Consider the following 18244-nt stretch of genomic DNA (forward strand, 5'->3'; position numbering starts at 1 on the left):
TAACAAATGTCACTCTCGTAGCATTGAAAAATTAAAACTGGAATTCGGCTTACGGAGGAGCACAAAATTGTGTTAGATTCTGAAGTCGCAGAAAAACGTCAGCTAGGAATTTTGAAAGCGGTCTTAACCCTTAACATGCTAAGCGCGAATTATTCCGGGATTTGGAGGAATGGCCATTCTGCCAGTTATGACGTCACCAATTTACACGTCAGCAGATTTTTGTGATTTGCATCTTATAGAGCTTGGATAGATCTTTCCACAGGACTGTCCATCTTTAATATTGACTACATTCCGACAGAGCTAATCGAAAAAAACGCGATCAGTTTTTGGTGTAAAATTGGTGCTAAAACAGGCCAAAATACCTGTACTTGATCATGATCTCAAACTTTTCAGGCCAGTAGAAGGGGTGCACAGAGTAAAAGATAGAGAGAATAAGAAAGCAGAAAAAAACGAAAAGGAAAGGAGCAAGGAAAAAAAATCGGAACGTTTCAGCAAAAAAAAAAAAAAAAAAAAAAAAAAAGCAAAGTAAGTAGTAGCAAAGTAAAATATTGTACATTTTTACATGGCAATTTCATCAAAATCTTCCTGCATTGCCAGAAAGTGCATTTTTAGCAAATTTAGAGAACTTTTGGACCGTAGAGCCAAGAAAATCGATTAACGGTTAAAAAAAACGCGTTTTTAGGAATAATTTCAGGATATTAAGGGTTAAAGGTCCGGTAATACGGGCAACATTTTTGTTCAACTTGTCTCGCAACATTGTTGCATTGCAAGTTGAACGAGTTGTTGCCCGTATTACTACCGCGCGCTCAACTTGTCTCGCAACAAATTTCGATGTTGCAAGTTGCAGCAACATGTTGCACAAAGTAGAACCGAGTTCTACTTTTTGCAACAATTTTTTTCAACTTGCAACACCGAAATTTGTTGCGAGACAAGTTGAGCGCGCGGTAGTAATACGGGCAACAACTCGTTCAACTTGCAATGCAACAATGTTGCGAGACAAGTTGAACAAAAATGTTGCCCGTATTACCGGGCCTTAAGGGCCCATTACAGTATCTTTTGGGGCCGTTGCTAGGGAGATTTCAATTGGCTGTAACTTGATATATCTTTGCTTTTATTTAACCAAATTTAGACAGGAGTTTTAGAGTGCGACTGCAAGTCAGTTGATGACGTCATCGGTGCACGTCTAATGTCACGTGACCCAGAACAAAAAACTGAGTTTTACGCAAGAAACTTACGGTCTCATTCATAGTTTGTAGTATCATGTCAATCAGCACGTTTATCTTAAAAAATGTAAGCATGCGTTTTCCGTTAACACAAAAACTTGAACAATAAGTAAAGAAAATGTGTTCTTTTGACCACGTTTTTGAACACAACTTTAATGGTTTTTTGATTTTCCAAAAACGCATGCTTACGTTTAAAGAAAAATGTATTTTCTTTCGATTTACTGCAAAAAACAGAAGGTACGTTTTTTTCCTTCCGAGAAAAACTCGCATTTTCGTCCGTACCGGAAGTAAAATTATGCGGTGACTGATTGGTTGAAATCATCGTAATTGACATTGCTGCACTAAGTTGGCTTTCCCCCCGCTCACGTACGCTTCAAAAACTATAATTTTTCGACACGGCAAACTTAACTTCTTGCTTGTATTCGGACAGCTTTAACAACGTTTACTGTCGCTCAACTAACTGTAGAGGCTAAGACAAATGTAAACAAAGGCGGTCGTAAGTATTAAAAGAGTTTAGTGTGAGTTTCTTTATTTTCGGCTTGTAATTTGCGAATTACCGTAAACGGCGTACGGGCGTAATTGTTTTGTCAAGGAGGCATAGTTCGGTTGAATAAATAGTTAACGTTTGTAAGCTGAAATGTTTTTATACAGGTGTTTTATATCGTTTAGTTTTCGCAGTTTTGTACCTTACTGAATTTGTCCTGTGGTTAGACTGCTGTACGAATCATAATCAGCAGTGTCTGCAAGCAATTTACGGCAGATAAATCGAGTTCATTCCTATATTTCTGCAGTTGAACTGCGTAAAAATTATCTTACCTTCGTTTCGCGAACGAAATGAATCGCTGTTTTTTTTCTGAACTTCGTTTAGTTCTAGTGACAGTGCTTTAATTTTTGCAAGTAGCTTTCACAGATTTCTTCAGTGAGCTGAAGGGGAAACTGATGAAAATACGGTAGCGCCGCACATTCGCGTGTTTTCTAATGCATCGGCACTACTTTTAAAAATATTTCGGCGGTTTCGGATACTTGCTTCAGGCTTCGTATATGTTTTGCAATCATTTAGTATGACAAACTTTTTTTATTTCAATTTACCCAGTTTGCTTTTACTGCAGAACAAATTTCCGTCATTGAAATATGATTCTAACCGAAAGGGAACTAAACTCGCGTAAAATTTTGCCGCTAAGCTGAATCACGAATGCGAGAAAACCGGAAATAAAATTGCACTTGCGTGGCAACCGCGTAGCTTGGCAACGAGATACTGTAATGGGCCCTTAAAGGAGCTATGCCACGTTATTTTGAGTTATTTCTCCGATGAAGACAAATTGCTTTTAAATTGTGTGGAAAACTGAAAATAATAGTTTCCAAAGATAGAAAAACCAAAACACCAAAGAAGCAATACGAGACAAGACTGAAAGCAAATCAAACGTTTTTTTGACTTAATTAGAGCGGTTTTCACTTGAGAGTCGAAAGTTAATTGCGTTTGCTTTGGTTTTTCATTGCTACGCTTAGTGATTGGCTTAAAAATCTCGCGCCACTTTCTCAGCCAATCAGAACTAAAACCAAAACCAATCATGACTCGCTCGCGCACGTTTTCCCGCGCTTCGTGCCGGCTACATGTATTTGCTTCGAGTTTTGATTGGTTCACTGGATTGTCTGTGTTCTTTGTGATTGGCCAGAGTAATTACTTTGGTTTTGGTTTTACGACACTCAATTGAAAACTGCTCTACCGTAAGGTTATATAGCGGCTTCTAATTTTAGCGATTTTAGCGAGTTGGGCGATAATCGCTAAATTTAATATTCGTTAAAATTGGCCTCGGTCAAAACTAAACATAGTCGAATTGAAAAATTCTTTTAAAAAAGGATAGCAGTAACTCTGTTCTTTCTGGCAATCGTTCAATCAGTTCAAGCGAGTTTGTTCTTTTATTTTACTGAACAGTTATTTCCATCTTAGCCGCTAAATGTTAATTAAAAACTGGTTTTCACAATATCACTATTTTTTAAATTTTCGGAAAATCGCTCAGTTTAGTCGCTAAATCTTGCTCAGAAAAAAATCACTAAAATTAGTAGCCGCTAATATTAGTAACCTTGAGGTAATTATGTTCCCATGGTAATAGCGAACAGGTGTCTGAGACGACGATACGAGAAAAGCCGATTCTTTTTGTTTTGTTTTGGTTTTTGTTTTTTATTTTTAACTAAAATTTCGTACACAAGAGAACAAAAAAATAATCAAAAGCTAAAAGTCGTGGGATATGTTTGGAGTCGTTTTGCCCGTGGGGCAAGAAAATCAAGCGACCATATAGGCCTGACAGGTGGAATCTATAACAGCAGTTAACTTAGGCAACAGGTTCTGTCAACGATAACATTTTTAGGAAACAGCTTGATCCGTTTGCACTTCAACGAAATGTTTGATAATCAACTCGAGTCATAATAAACAGATAAATGTGTTAAGTGTCGCACGATTCGCTCCCTAATTATCTTTAAACTAGGTAACTCGCAAAGAGGCGTTTGACTGAATAAGCCTAAAGGTAAACATGTCGACAAATATTTCTAGCCATGTTTCCCGAAGGCAAATAAATTAGATATTAGTCAAAACGTAAAGTAGTTATTTATTTTAACACTCACGAGAATCTTCAGTATTGAAGGAGGTGAGTTACGTGGAAGAAGAAGACGTATACCGTAAAATTCCGGTTATAAGCCCTGGGCTTATACAACTTCGTAAGGGGTTTTGTGTGGGCTTATAAGCGGAGGGGCTTATATCTGGGAGGGCTTATCAGCGGAATAAAAAGAAAGTTTCGAAACGAGCTACGGGAGTGTTGATCGAAAAACATTTTTAAGTTAAAAACGCAAAATAAAGCAACATTTAGCCCTGTTCAAAACTGTCATCTGGCAGAGGGGGGTCTTATATCCGGGGTGGCTTATAATCGGATGTATTTTTGTATCCAGGTAGATGGGCCTATAACCGAGGGCTGGGGGGGGGGCTTATAAGCAGAGGGGCTTATAACCGGAATTTTACGATTGATAATAATTTAAACGGGCATTATGGCGTATTTTTACGGGTTAAAATAGAGAATTCAGCGGGTTAAAATGCTTTTTAGCCCGCTGCCTCAATCCAATCAGAAACAAGGAAGTAACGCAATCAGCCAATCAAAACTGGACACCATTCAACTGTTTGCACCATTTTCTTGCTGGTTGGCAGCCCCTTCAGCGCCGTTTGCCTCAAGGTGCTTACCATCTACAGCTGCAAACCGACGCTATTGTTTTTGAGCTTTATAACAAGAAAATGGCTGGTAAATCTAACAAGGACGTTAGTTCTCATTCTTCTCAGACAGATGAAGAGGAATTAAAGAAACTCGAAGAAAAATCTGAACGCGAGGTGAATGTAAGTTTGTCTCCATGGAGTGAAACCCGTTCAGTTCAGGTGAAAAACCGCCAGCTAAGTTGAAAAACTTAACAGTTTTCTTCCACGTTTAATTAAGCTGACGGAAATAAACGCCGACTCGATACCGGCAGAGTTCAAGGTTTCGCTTATTGTCTTTGATTCCTTTTTAAAATGCCTTCTCAATTTTTTCTTATATACTTGATGCTCTTGGGCGTAAATATGCTTTTTGCCCCTCCCAAAGCTCATTTCCGAGTCGGGCCTAAAACATATTTACCCCCAAAACACAAACTCTGTTGTTATGTTTGTCCTTTAGTGTCAAGCAGCAATTCTCGCAAAGTCTCACATGAATGGCTCGCTACCCGTTGAAATAACAAAAGAATAAACAAAGGCTACAATGCCTCTAGCCCCCAAAACAATAGCAACTGCTTCACAAGAGGACCAGTACAATTTCAAGCTAATTCAAGAGGTCTACACTGCTGACTGTTAGTTTCCTCGCGAAACACGCTCTAAAACGGAAGATATTTAGATATTTAAGGGTTTGATAAAAATTCCAAAAATCTTTAGTGTTCCACTTGACAGTTACTAATGGCAAACCTTTAAGGAAGCGTGTTTTTATTTATTGTTCTTCTCTTGAACACAATTTGGACACCCGCAAAGACATGCTAGCAGAACGTTTTAACGCTAACGTTTGTAAAGGTTAAAACCCGTTAGAACAAAGGGGCAGATAATATAAATATTGAACGAAAAGACAATTAAAAACCCTGAATCATTAACTTAAATGTCAAATTTTATGCCCGGCACATTTATGAGGTTAAATAAGCCAGTTACTGACCGAGAACTACACTACACAACGGTCCACACGCGAAATTAAGTCTAGATTTTATTGCCTTTACTCGCGCGAAGTTTGAAGGCTGCCTCAATTTAAAACAATAAGAAAGTACTTTTCAGTTTACTTGAGACTCAAAGGTTTTGATGTTTCACTGAGTCATAGATTGAGTTTTAGGGAAATTCTCTCAGGCGAAATGTTTTTAAGATTATTTTTGTTTGTTGTGTTTTTATCTCTTCAAATGTTTCATCATGGCGGCTGCCGTTCAAACACGATGTTCAAGAAAGTCCTTAGCAACAAGAACGCTTTATGCAATGATGGCACCCGCGCTGTGTATTTCTTGGGAGTCCAGAAGACTTCTAAGTGGGTCATATTTTTGGAGAGCGGTACGTACTGCTTGACGAAGGCTCAATGCCTTGCAAGATTTGGAAACGAGTACACAACGGTTTTAATGTCATCGAAGCACATGCCAGACGCAATTAAAGGAAGGGATTTGCTTTCGACGTCTCGGAAAGAAAATCAGTTATTTTACGACTATTCTCACGTACTAATACCGTATTGTAGCAGTGACGCATTTTTGGGGACGCAAACAAGAGCATCAAGCCCCGATAACAACAGTTTTGTAGAGGACTTTGTCTTCAGTGGTAAAATCATTTTTCAAAGCGTCATTTTAGAGCTGCTACGCCAGGATCTAAGCCAAGCCCGTGAAATTGTTTTGGTTGGAAGTAGCGCTGGAGCGGTCGGCGCTTACAATCAAGTGCAATGGTTGCAAGACGTTTTGGCGTCTAAGGATTTAGATGTTAAACTTTCAGCGATTATTGACGGCGGATGGTTCATAAATTTCCAAGAAAGCATCACATCAAAACTTGTAAAGGAATTCTACAACGTTGGCAAGCCGTTGTCTCGTGCATGCGCAGACTCAACGTACGGATACCCGTGCTGCCTATCAGCTTCATGTATGCTAACACGAGGCTACTACCCTTCAAATGTGCCAACTTTCTTTGTGTTCAGCATGTATGATGTTTTCATTGTCGGCGACCTTGTTGAGCGTTTTTCCAAAAGAGTTGTCATGGCGGAAAATGGTGCGACTGATTTAATAACTCTGGTTGATATGTACGGAGGTGCTATGAATCAATCTTTGTTTGCCATCGAACCGAGCTTTTCAAATCTGAGCTATTTTGTTCCGGCGTGTTTTCAGCACACGCTGTTTTGTATGTCAAGTTTAAGAGACCAAGGTGGAGTGCTACACTACAGAAAAGTGTTCACTCAAGGGAATGCCTTATTTGGGTGAGTAGTAATCCATATATGGTAAATGATTTTCATTGGTGGATCCGGGCCACTTGAAAGTAGTTGAATTTTTTTTTTTTTTTTGAGTTTTCGCGTGTGTTAACACGATTAAGTGTAAACACGATTAACGTTTAGTTCTTTATATACAGTACCTGTGATACGTAAAATGGGAAAATTGCAACAGGACTTTTGTTGGACAATGGATTAAAACCCCTCAATTTTCGTTAATAATTATGCTAATCATTAGTTAGGTTAGTGCGCTGAATATCGAATTGAGCTCTCCGGGTTCGAACCTTGTCTCAGTGAAGTCATTGCGTTGTTTTCGTAAAGAAGATACTTTACTTTTACAGTCCCTGTCTCCACTTGCCTGCATAAATGGTTACCGGAGAGTAAAGAACGAACCTTGTCATGGGGCAGAAGAAACACTCCTAGTCGCTATGTATGCTTATGCTACGGAAACCGGGATAAGCTCCGGCGGTGTGGCACAGTTTGGCTCAATGCAGATTTAACACAACGACAAACATGCAGAAAGTTCTTTAAGTTTTCCCAGAAAACGTATCGTACAAGATATAAAGCGAGAAAACATCCACTTGTTCGAGGCGTGGATTTCGGATCGAGTGGTCTGGGTTCGAGTCCTGGCCGGGGTCATTGTGTTGTGTTCTTGGGCAAGACGCTTTACTCTCATAGTGCCTCTCTCCACCCAGGTGTAGAAATGGGTACCAGCGAATGTACTGCAGGGGGTAACCCTGTGATGGGCTAGCATCCCATCCAGGGGGAGTAGAAATATTCCTAGTCGCTTCATGCTACTGATACCTGGATAAGCTCAGGCCTGATGGGCTACTAGGCTAGCTCGAACGCAGAATTTAACTGCCATGGCGTTGTTGCCCCGTCATTAATTAAGTACCCGCACACATATGCAGTTTTTATCCTTCGTTCATGACAGTGGCACATTGGCTGGTGTATTTAATAGAAAAGCGCCCATTGACTTTTTGACGTATGTGACATTTTTTTACTTTTTCTACCTCTTGTTTTATAGTATGACAAAAAGGCCCGGCACCTGGCTATCTACAGCAATAACGAGGGGAAACGAAACCATTACTTTACAATCTACTCTTATCAAATGGCTAAAAACGCGTGATCAACCCGTGAGAGTAACTGACAGCTGTCTTGGTGCGATGTGTAATCCCACGTGCCCAGAATTGCTCAAATTTGTGGACACCGCTGCGGACTGGGGCTGGGTTCTCAACGGAGTGGTCCTTTTTGTGTCCCTGGTATTTACAGTTGTGTGCGTTGTGGCAAAGATCTGTTTTATGATCCAGTTGGTTTTTATGGAACGATCTCAGAGCCGTTATTTTGAAGAGGATGTTAAATATCCGCAGGTAAAATTGTTAAAAAATTACAAATTTTACCTTTTTCAAATGAATTCATTGATTTTTTTTTTTCAGTGCCACTGAAATGTGTCCTTAAACTGACAAACGTTGAATAAATCTTAGCAAAGTTGCCCTTATGCTTTAAAACTTGCCCTACCTGAGCGATCAGCTTCTTTTAACTATCAATATAAGTTCTCCCAATAGCTGTGATAAGAAATGTGTAGAAACTAGTAAGACCGTTGATAACAGGGTTTTCTTTCTTTTAGGTTTCCACATATGAGCCTAATGAGCCAATAACACTCCTGTACTCGTCACCAGAAGTTTCTAAACATTCCCGCAGCTGCGACAAGCTGCCTGAAACGGCACAAGAAAACATTAAAGATCATCCAAGTAGTAATAACGGTCGTCTTTCCGATGACTTCACGGCAAAAGGATACAACGCCATATTTTATAGAACTGTGCAATATTTACGCTTGGTTTTCGGACAAAGGCGTCGAAATAATGATGAAATAGAAAACATTGATTCTCACGCTGACCAATTGAAGCATCAACAACGTAAGGAAAAGTTTAGCATTGCTAATCCAGAAAACGGTAATGATGAGGACGTAGAGATCAAGAGAAACGAATTTTGCTTGCGATGGATTCACAGTGCAACATTGAGCTTTAAGCAAGGCGAATTGATCTCCGTAGTAGGAAAACCCGGAGCAGGTAAAACGACTTTGCTAAAGATTCTGAGTGGAAGATTGATGTGTGGGTGCAATCAGGTAAGTTTACACTGAAACACAATTAACAGACCAGTTTGCGTTTAAAGTCCGGCCTCAAGAGTCCTCATGGGCCCGATGAGGATAAGTAAGTAAGTTGCGTTTAAAGCAGTTTTCACTTGAAAGTCGAAAGTTATTCGCGTTTGCATTGGTTTTGCATTGTTACGATTAGTGATTGGTTTAAAACTCTCGCACCACTTTCTCAGCCAATCAGACGTAATACCAGAACCAATCGTGTACTTTGGTTTTTGTTTTACAATACTCAATTTAAAACTGCTCTACGAAATGAATGAAATTTCTGTACATGGCGCGAAAAAGGTAAAAATCAAGGGTATATCACAAGTCGAAATAATTTTCGTGAAATTTTTCTTCTGTACTTCAGACATTTACTCAGTCTATAAACTGAATTAGAGCGCCAGGCAAAGCAAGAAATGGTACAGATGTGTTAATGTTCTAAACTTTGGCGACCTCATGTTGCTGCTTTTTTGCCGAGGATACGGCCGCGGAATGCTGAGAAATGTACCATAAAAAATAACACTCGTGGAAAGTCATAAATTATATTTAGGTGTATGTCGCTCAGAAGACCTGTTCAGCTACATTATGCCGGTTTAGTAAAGATTATATGTTCAATATGTTACGAGCGTCGGACAAAGAAAAAAGTTGAGTTCCCGACGGGAATCGAACTCACGGCCTCCCAGATACCAGTTGGACGTTCAAAACACTGAGCTAGGAGAGACCTCTTGGTGAGCTGGGCCATTTACTAGCTTCACATGTGACACGCGTCCTGCATACTGCTAGGAGATAGGAAATTCTGACAGTTACTGACTCTCTTCTGCTTCCCTTTATTGCTCAGGAACACTTATTTGTAAATGGTGTTGGACAACATGAAATCCAGAATAGTTATGCCAGCAGAACAAGCTTCCTTTCTAAGTTCACGGCACTCTATTACGGAGACGTTACTGTCAGACAGTATCTATTACTCGCTGCTTTGATGAGAATGCCCAGCAGTATGAACAACCTTGCAAGGGTTGAACGAGTGGAGCAGATAATCTTGGAGGTATGCAGTTCACTTGTGTAGATTTGTAGGTCCAAATACAGATTCACCAGCGTCGTTCAGTCGATCTCCGGAATGTTAAGATTTTGGCCACAAGAAGATGTTGAGAATAAAGTTACTAATAAGCTTTAAGTCCTGGCCAAATAGACAACGACCAGTCCCTATTTTTTCGCAGAGTCCGTCGCGCAAAAAAAATGAACGCGCGGGGGAGGGGGGGGGGGGAGGCGGGGCGAGGCGAGAAGCGAAAAAAAATAGCCTATTTTTTTTCGCTTCTCGCCTCGCCCCGCCACCTCCCCCCGCGCGGTAATTTATTTTTTTTCCCTTTACGCTCGACGGACTCTGCGAAAAAATGGGGACTGCTCGTAGTCTACTGGCCAAACGGAGTCGCAAGCTTTTAGTACGAACTTACGAACTTGCTGACAGACTTGCACTCTGTGGCCAAATAACTTGCAACTGCGCGCATTTTTTCCGAAAAGTTGGACCGCAAGTAGAGGCACGGTGCTGCTCATTGTTTCGAGGCGTTAATAGTTATCATCATCATCAACATCATCATCATCATCATCATCATCATCATCATCGTCATTATTATCATTAAGTGTCAAAACTTCTAGCGTGCCTTAAGAGGCCCACTAATTGGGGACATAAGTACCTAAAAATTACAATACATATCTACGTCTTTTTCTTGTGATTATTATTCCAAAGAGAGTAGAGTAAGTACAAATTTAAAATAAAATGGCACAGCTGCTACGACGTTCAAGGGAACAGCAAAGCACGATAGTTAAAATAGGAAACTCTAATTTATATTTGTTATTTTTATAGATGAACCTAGCTACTGTAGCAGAGAGAAAGTTTGGCGGCTCATTTAAGATGAATCTCACTGAGTTACAGGTCTGTTGACAAACTTTTATTTTTGCTCAGTAAGATTTAATCACTTTTTTTATCCGAGCTCTTTGTCATTTTTTCATTTTCAGAAACGTCTCTTGTGCTTAGCTCTGCAATTAATTACCAGGCCTCTTGCAGTCTTCTTAGACGAACCAATCACAGGTCAGTAAAAGAACACGAGTATTTGTAAATGTTTATAATTTTGTCCATATAAATTGTAATACATTTCCATCCTCACCATCGTTAGTCATCCTCGCTCCCTAATGGGTTCCTGTCATTTGTCGAATACTGGCTGCGGTCACATCTAGACTGCTAACTATAGTTAAGATCGCGTTAACTATAGTTAACTATTTCGGTAATGTGACCGCTTCTCTGTTCACCCTAACTATAGTTAGAAAATTTACGCCTCGCTGATCCAAAACAATACAGACTAACTATAGTTATACCCAAGCAGGGTTCATGGGTTAGTCTTAAGTTTACAAACGACAAACCAATGAGAATGTGACAATTCTTTTCGCACGCGTGCGAGATGGACATAAATATGCAAAACAAAGCATGAAGGGAAGGAAAAAAGAAAAACAACATGCCAAGAAAGTACATATCACTAATGTTAGCAAAAATAAAGCTTGAATTGTTCAGCTTCTAGCATCCTTACTTCATTTTATTTTCTTCAACGCCAAGATGCCGTGCAAAAATGGAAAAAAATAGAGGAACAACATCATCTAAATCAACAACAAGGGCTGCCATGAACTAATTTAAATTGGAAATTATTCAAAAGCTTATCAGAACTAACTATAGTTGACTGCATTGGTGTGACCGCAAAGACGACCGAAAGCACTAACTATAGTTAGGTATGACGTCACGTAACTTAAGACTAACTATAGTTAAACTTTAGTTACGTCGTAGATGTGACCGCAGCCAATGTTTTACAAAATCAAACCATTATTGTTGGGTTTCCTACATGCAAGCCTCGTGTTTTCAATTTTTTCCATATTGTAATCCGTTTCCATCCTCGCCATCGTTAGTCATTCTCACTTCTTAATGGGTTCCTGTCACTTGTCAACGTATTGTTCTACAAAATCAAACCATTATTGCTGGGTTTCCTAAACGTAAGCCTCGTGTTTTCAAGTTTGTCCATGTTGTAATCCATTTCCATCTTCGCCATCGTTAGTCATCCTCACTTCTTAGTGGATTCTTGTCATTTGTCGAGTATTGTTCTACAGAATTAAACAATTATTGTTGGTTGTAATCTTTGAGTTTTCAAGTATACTGTAATCTATTTCCATCCTTGACATCGTTAGTCATCCTAACTTTCTAATGGGCTCCTGTCATTTATCGGGTACTTTTCTGCAAAATCAAACCATTATTATTGCGTTTTCTATATGTAAGCCCCGTTTCTTCAAGGTTATTGTAATTCATTTTCATCCTCGCTATCGTTAATCATCCTCACATCCCTATGGGTTTCTGCCATCTGTGAAGTATTGTTCTACAGGGAATTAACCATTATTGTTGGGTTTCCTATGATCTAGATATGTGTTTGAACTTCTTGATGACACCTTTTCAAACATTTGACATTTTCAGGTTTGGATTCCGTCTCTTCTATGGAATTATTGCAGATTCTAAGACGACTTTGTAATAATGGACATTTGGTGATTATCACCACACAAGCCATGCCAGGGAAATCAACTGAGCTCTTTAATCAGTTGGTTCTTCTTTCTGATAAACAAGTGAGTAAGAATGGTAAAAGTAAACCTCTTAAACTGAAGTTGCACTTTGTCGTCAGTTGACTATAACAACCAAAACTTAGTTTCTTTTTTCTCTTATTATTCACAATTTGAAACCACTCTGGGGCTTAAATAACAAAATCCATAATGAGCATACGAAAAAGAAATAAGGAAAGGATTCTGGTAGTCTTAACCAAATGATACCATCATGCAAATTGCCTATTAGGAGTTTAATGGCAGTCCATTTGGTCCCAGTAGAAGACCGTGGCCAAACTCCAAGTTAACTCTATCTCGGATCTCTATATATTACAGATACTTTGATGATGAATAAATAAACCAACCACGCGACGTCATTGAGGGGTTGGTTTAACAAAACAGTACTCCCCTTTAAGGGTGAATGGCTCGTTACCCTTCGAGAGAACAATAGACCAAATAACAGAAACGATGCCCCTAGCCCCCAAGACAAAAGCAACTGCTACACTAGGAGTACCAGTACACGCTACACTACTGATTATGGCCTCTAACAGTCAGACATCGGTTTTCTGTAGCATCATTATATCTCCCTCGTTTAAATTGACATTCCTTTGTTATTTAAACTCTCGATTAATTCTTGCAGGTAATTTACAGCGGAGAGCCTGCTAAACTTACAGACTATTACAGCCGCTTGTCGGAGGATAAAAATGAGAAACAGAAAGAATTAGAAGGTTTGTATGCTCAAGTATCTTTGATTTATGTTCTTATGTTTTCAGACATCTTTTAAGTCCGAATCAGTAAAGATTATGTTGGCTTTCAGTTCTACTGATTTCAACCAATTTACCAAGCCATGAAGTTCGGCTAAAAATTTAACAGTTTTTTTTTATGAATAAACACAAATCCGTACCATGACACAAAGGACAGGTGGGGGAGGGGGGTGGGGGTCGGTGAGAGTATGCTTTGGACAAAAACCTCTCATCTTTATTTAAATCAGACTCCACTTTCGTATTACCAAGGTAGTAAAATTTAGATAGAGAAAGGCATTCCTTTACGCAAAATGCCTTTCGCTACTACAATTAATATTTCTTAGTTACCTTGGACTTCTGAAGTTAATTTAATGACTCTTCGACATTTTTAAGACATTGTTTCAGATATCCTTCAAAGCAAAAAGTTAAAAGAGGCGATGGTGATGCAAAAACAATTCGAAAGTCATGAAAAAGGCATCGTCCACCCGATAAAAAGAGAGAAAAATAATCTGACAGCCCTACAAAACAGGTATTTCTACATGAAGTATTTTGTAACACGTGTTTCTACGTTTATATGATTTCGTCATTTGATCTTCGTATATTCCTAATAAAGTGTCCTGCCGTTTCAGCTCGAATAATGGCGGATTCCTTAACAGGCTATTTGTAATAGACTACAGAGCCTCGTTATCGACCAGCCTAGGTCACGTGGTTTACCTGCCAATCATGTTTTCCTTAATTGGATTAACCGCTGGAATTGTTTACTGGCAAGCCGAGACGCCATTACAAATAATCACATCATACTGTGGCTCGTCTATCCCCAGTATCCTCTTTCTCGGCGCCATTCTGCTGAGCCGCATTAATAGAAGCCTGGAGGTAAGTGAAAAAATGTTATAGAAGAAATAAACACAACACCAAACCTCTCTCAGGTACAAACTTACAGACAAAAAATTAAAACTCTCTATAAATCTGTAGGTCGGGTGGGCTTCGCTGAATTTTTTATATACACCATTTTTTTAACCTGTGGCAGACTTACAGCGGCATTTAAGATGACTCATCCTTGCTGCCGTTATTCTAGAAAAGTGGTGCGTGACAAGAAATAACGATTACGATAACCCGCTTTGGAGAAGCGTTGCGTGACCAAAAAAACAACAAATCAGCTTACCTACACGTTAAAATTTCACTGTGCTGTGAAGTAAATAGTTAATTTTTTTACTTACATTTTACTTCGCGTGAAAAATCCGATCTCAATTTAATGATTGAATATTTCTTTGTCTTAACATTGCCCAGATCTGCCGACTGGAATCTTCACTAAACGTCGGTTATTCCTATGAACACGTGACACAGGTATTTCTGAGCACATCCGCTGCCTGTGTGCTACCTGTGATCGCATGCTCAGCTCTGACGTACTTTATGGTAATGACTTCATATAACTGGTGGCGATATTTCCTGGTAACTGTCATTTCACTGGTGTTAAACCAAACGTGGATTGCGGTCTATATGATGGTAACTTACGCTACACCGAGTAACGCTTGTCACGCAGGACTCGTCATAGCCATATTAGGAGGATTTTCTGGCGGGTTTATTGTCACGAGATATCAAATGCCTATAGGGTAGGTATCAAATTTATAAATGCCTTAAGGGTTTATATTAATTGTGTTTAGATACTAGTGGAGGTTTGGTATGTTTTGGTGCCAAAAGGACAGTAAGGGGGAAGTCCTTGTTATTATATAAACCCTTTGTCGCTAGAAAACGTTTCTTTTTTAGCTTTACTTTAAGGGCATAGTATTTTTTAATCTTTTTTAATTTTAATGTAATTTTGTTAGATGCAGGGCCCCTTTGTATACCAGCCTACGAGCTGAATGGGCTACCCTGCTTTAATAAAGTTTACTTACTTTAGGCGAGTGTTCTACTGGAGAATAGATCACCTGTAAAATTCATACGAAACTACAACCGGGACCGTAACCATGGTAATGGGGTATTTTTTTGTTGAGGGTATCGATTAACATCTACGTAGATTCCAACAACATCAGTTACTCGTTTTTTTTTGGTGGTGTTTGCTTAGTTTGACGAGTGCAATAATACAATTCCTTTATGGTTGTGTTCTTGGGTAAGACACTTTAGTCTCATAGTGCCTCTCTCTACCCTGGTGTATAAATGGGTACCAGCTGGGGGAGAGGGGGGGGGTACCCTACGATCGACTAGCATCCCATTCAGAGGGGGTAGAAATATTCCTAGCCGCTTAATGCTACCGAAACCTGGATAACCTCTGACAGTATGAGCTGCATGTTTCGAGGCTTCCTTTTTTATGGATGGAGATCAGAAACTTTCAGAGCTGAATGATAGATAATAAACTATTTGATGCATTTCTCTCCGCAGATATAATTTGTTATTCTACATCAATCCACAGTTCTATGGCTACTCTGCTATCACTAAAGTGTTGCTACAGAATATTCGTATGAAATGTGAATTCGAGTCAGTGTTAAACTGCATTAATACAGATGGGAATGCTGTGCTGGCCAGATTTTTCTTTGATTCAGTTAATCCTTACGGGCATCTCGTGGTAAGTCTGAGAGTTTTGGTTTTGCTCGTCCAGGGCTGTTGAAAGTCAATCGCTAAAGGCGAGTTTACACGAGCAATTTTTATGTGACCATTTTTATGTGCAAACTATTATTTGCTCGTGTAGATGAGTAAAATTCGTCAATTTTTATATGAAAAATATATTTGTTGACAAGCTGGCGTGTTAGCTTTTATGAGACGAATTAAAGAAGCTCGATGTAGTTTTTAGCTAAAAAAGGGCTAAAGAAACTACATCGAGCCTTACTAAAGTTTTCACATAGGAAAATTGCTCGTGTAGACGACTCGTCACATAACATGTGCCTGAGCATATGTGGTCCCCAATCTCCCAAACTGCCACTGGACACTGGGCACGCGTACCTCTGTGCGTATCTCTGCTGTCCAAGGTCATTGCTGGAGCACTCAACTTTGAACTGCTGACAAATAATTGTTGTGTCATCTACATGATCAAATATATTTGTCACATGAAAATTACCCGTATAAACCCGGCTCAAAATTGGATTAAAAGTTAACATGTCTGTAAATAAAATATACTGCTCACTTGAAGTTACAGTTTGACAAAGGTTTAAGTCAAAAATGTTGTCTGGAATTGAGAGAAATTATTATTAATGATATGTAAAACTGAATTTCCAGTTGCCATCTGTTTATCAACTACTTTACAAAAGTTGCCTAAAAGTATCAATGTATTTCAACGTGCTCTTCCCAATTGAGCAAAGTCATTAGCTGCCTAGAAGGACACCTTGTAAAGCTTACATGCATTTCTAGCTGATCCCGTGCTGATCCCCGTTTTACCACCAGTTGCCTATACACGTTCGTCTGCTATGAACGTTAAAGTTGGTTTATTTAGTTTGGTCACCAACTGCTGTGAGTAATTGCTTATTTCTTTTCAGGTTATGCTGTGCATCACCGTGCTATCTCTTCTTTTCTCCTGGCTTCTTTGTGACGCAAGATCGTCACGATGACGTCACTGTATGGTGTACGTGTCAAAGCAAGCGGGAAATGTACCCGTTGTTGCCTGGAAAACTAATAAGACCCAAATAAACTTTGAAAGTGGATAGTTCGACGAAAGCGGAACATCAGAGTAATTTCACCACCCAACTGGACAGACACCTTAACCAGCATTCCTTTGAAAAGATCTTTTCAATGCACCAGTTACCTTTTTGGGCCTTATGAAAGCTTTTATTTTGATACGTTACCGAAATCTTTAGCTATAGATTACCATGTGGCTCAAAATTATTGCGGGACTTAAATTTTATGGATTGTAATTGGATTGGGAGAGTCTTTTTTGGTGCTGGAAATTAATTTTTTTTCTGATTTTTGGCAAGCCACGTGCATTAGAATTGCAATATGTATAAGACATAATATTTTTTTTTTATTTTTTATTTATTTTTTTTTTATTGCTATCATACACATAATACATTTACATTCATTTGTCGCACGCCTTTTATGTTACAATATTATTTGATACTAATTGCAATAACACTGGAGTAGGTTACAAAATATTATAAATTACAATTACGCTAATTACACTAGAGACAATTACAATAAATTAGATGCACTATAAAGCAGAATAAAAGGTAAAGGAACATCTTAAACAATAAGGCAATTAATGGACAAAGGATAATAATTTAATCTATCTTCTCTATAGTATATTTTATATTTAATTTATTAACATAATCGGAGAGAGTAATTGGTCTGTTGTGCAGTTTGTTGGTGTAAATGTAGTAACGCATATACAGCAAGGTATAATTAAGTTTCCTTATCAAAGTTCTGTTTTCAAGGGAATAGGCGGGAGATAAACCAAATAACATTTCTTTAACAGATGGATGGTGATTGGAGTTGTTCACGCTATTAAACCATTGAATAACTCTCCTTTGAAAAGCTTTTGAAAACTGGCAGTGAATGAAAGTATGCTCAATGGAGTCTTCATTTCCACAATATAAACAATCTCCGTCATCTTTGATACCAAAAAGGTGTAGTTCCTTCTTAGTAACTATAATTCTGTGTAAGAACTTGTAGTGGAATTCTTTCAATTTATTTTCTTTACAAACTCGTTTTGTCAACTTAAAAAAATACCCCCAATCAGTGGAATTTAGATTCAAATTTTTGCTCCATTTCGTTGGGCCGGTAGGAAAAGAATGATTTACCTTATTATTTAATAGCCAGTAGAAATCTTTTGCCTTTGCTTTCTCTAAGTCAGTTTCGATGTTTTCAGCTAGTTGGATCTTGGATTGATTTCCCAAATAACTTTCTTTTGAAAGTTCAAAATTACGTGCCCTAGTCAGAAGCGTTTTAGGAATGGCATTTATAACTTGATAAAATTTTAAAAAGTTGGTTCTACAGTCATATTTCCTTTTAAACTGTTGAAAAGAAATTAGCTGTCCGTTTTCATTTAAAAGGTCCTGAATAGATATGATTCCTTTGGAAAACCATTCTCGAAGAAAGAAG

At 38.7% G+C, this 18244-nt stretch overlaps 1 protein-coding gene across 1 annotated transcript; it reads left to right on the forward strand.

The window, feature by feature from the left end:
• Positions 1 to 5581: 5581 nt before the first annotated feature.
• LOC144630675 (uncharacterized) lies at positions 5582 to 16795 on the forward strand. Its single transcript, XM_078489041.1, has 13 exons — positions 5582 to 6712; positions 7749 to 8091; positions 8349 to 8846; positions 9697 to 9900; positions 10717 to 10785; positions 10869 to 10941; positions 12361 to 12506; positions 13120 to 13207; positions 13616 to 13751; positions 13852 to 14095; positions 14510 to 14832; positions 15599 to 15782; positions 16687 to 16795. Exons 1-13 carry the CDS (start codon positions 5622 to 5624, stop codon positions 16756 to 16758), a joined length of 3471 nt encoding a protein of 1156 aa, XP_078345167.1. The 5' UTR covers positions 5582 to 5621; the 3' UTR covers positions 16759 to 16795.
• The last annotated feature ends 1449 nt before the right edge of the window (positions 16796 to 18244 follow it).

This window comes from Oculina patagonica, chromosome 11, assembly GCF_052425735.1.
Source record: "Oculina patagonica isolate OP01 chromosome 11, crgOcupat, whole genome shotgun sequence".
Taxonomy (NCBI): domain Eukaryota; kingdom Metazoa; phylum Cnidaria; class Anthozoa; order Scleractinia; family Oculinidae; genus Oculina; species Oculina patagonica.

Coding starts and splice junctions, on each gene's coding strand:
- LOC144630675 (XM_078489041.1), top strand. CDS start 5,622: ATGTTTTTAAGATTATTTTTGTTTGTTGTGTTTTTATCTCTTCAAATG. Junction 10,942..12,360: donor CTTAGACGAACCAATCACAG/GTCAGTAAAAGA, acceptor TGACATTTTCAG/GTTTGGATTCCGTCTCTTCT. Junction 13,752..13,851: donor CTGACAGCCCTACAAAACAG/GTATTTCTACAT, acceptor CTGCCGTTTCAG/CTCGAATAATGGCGGATTCC.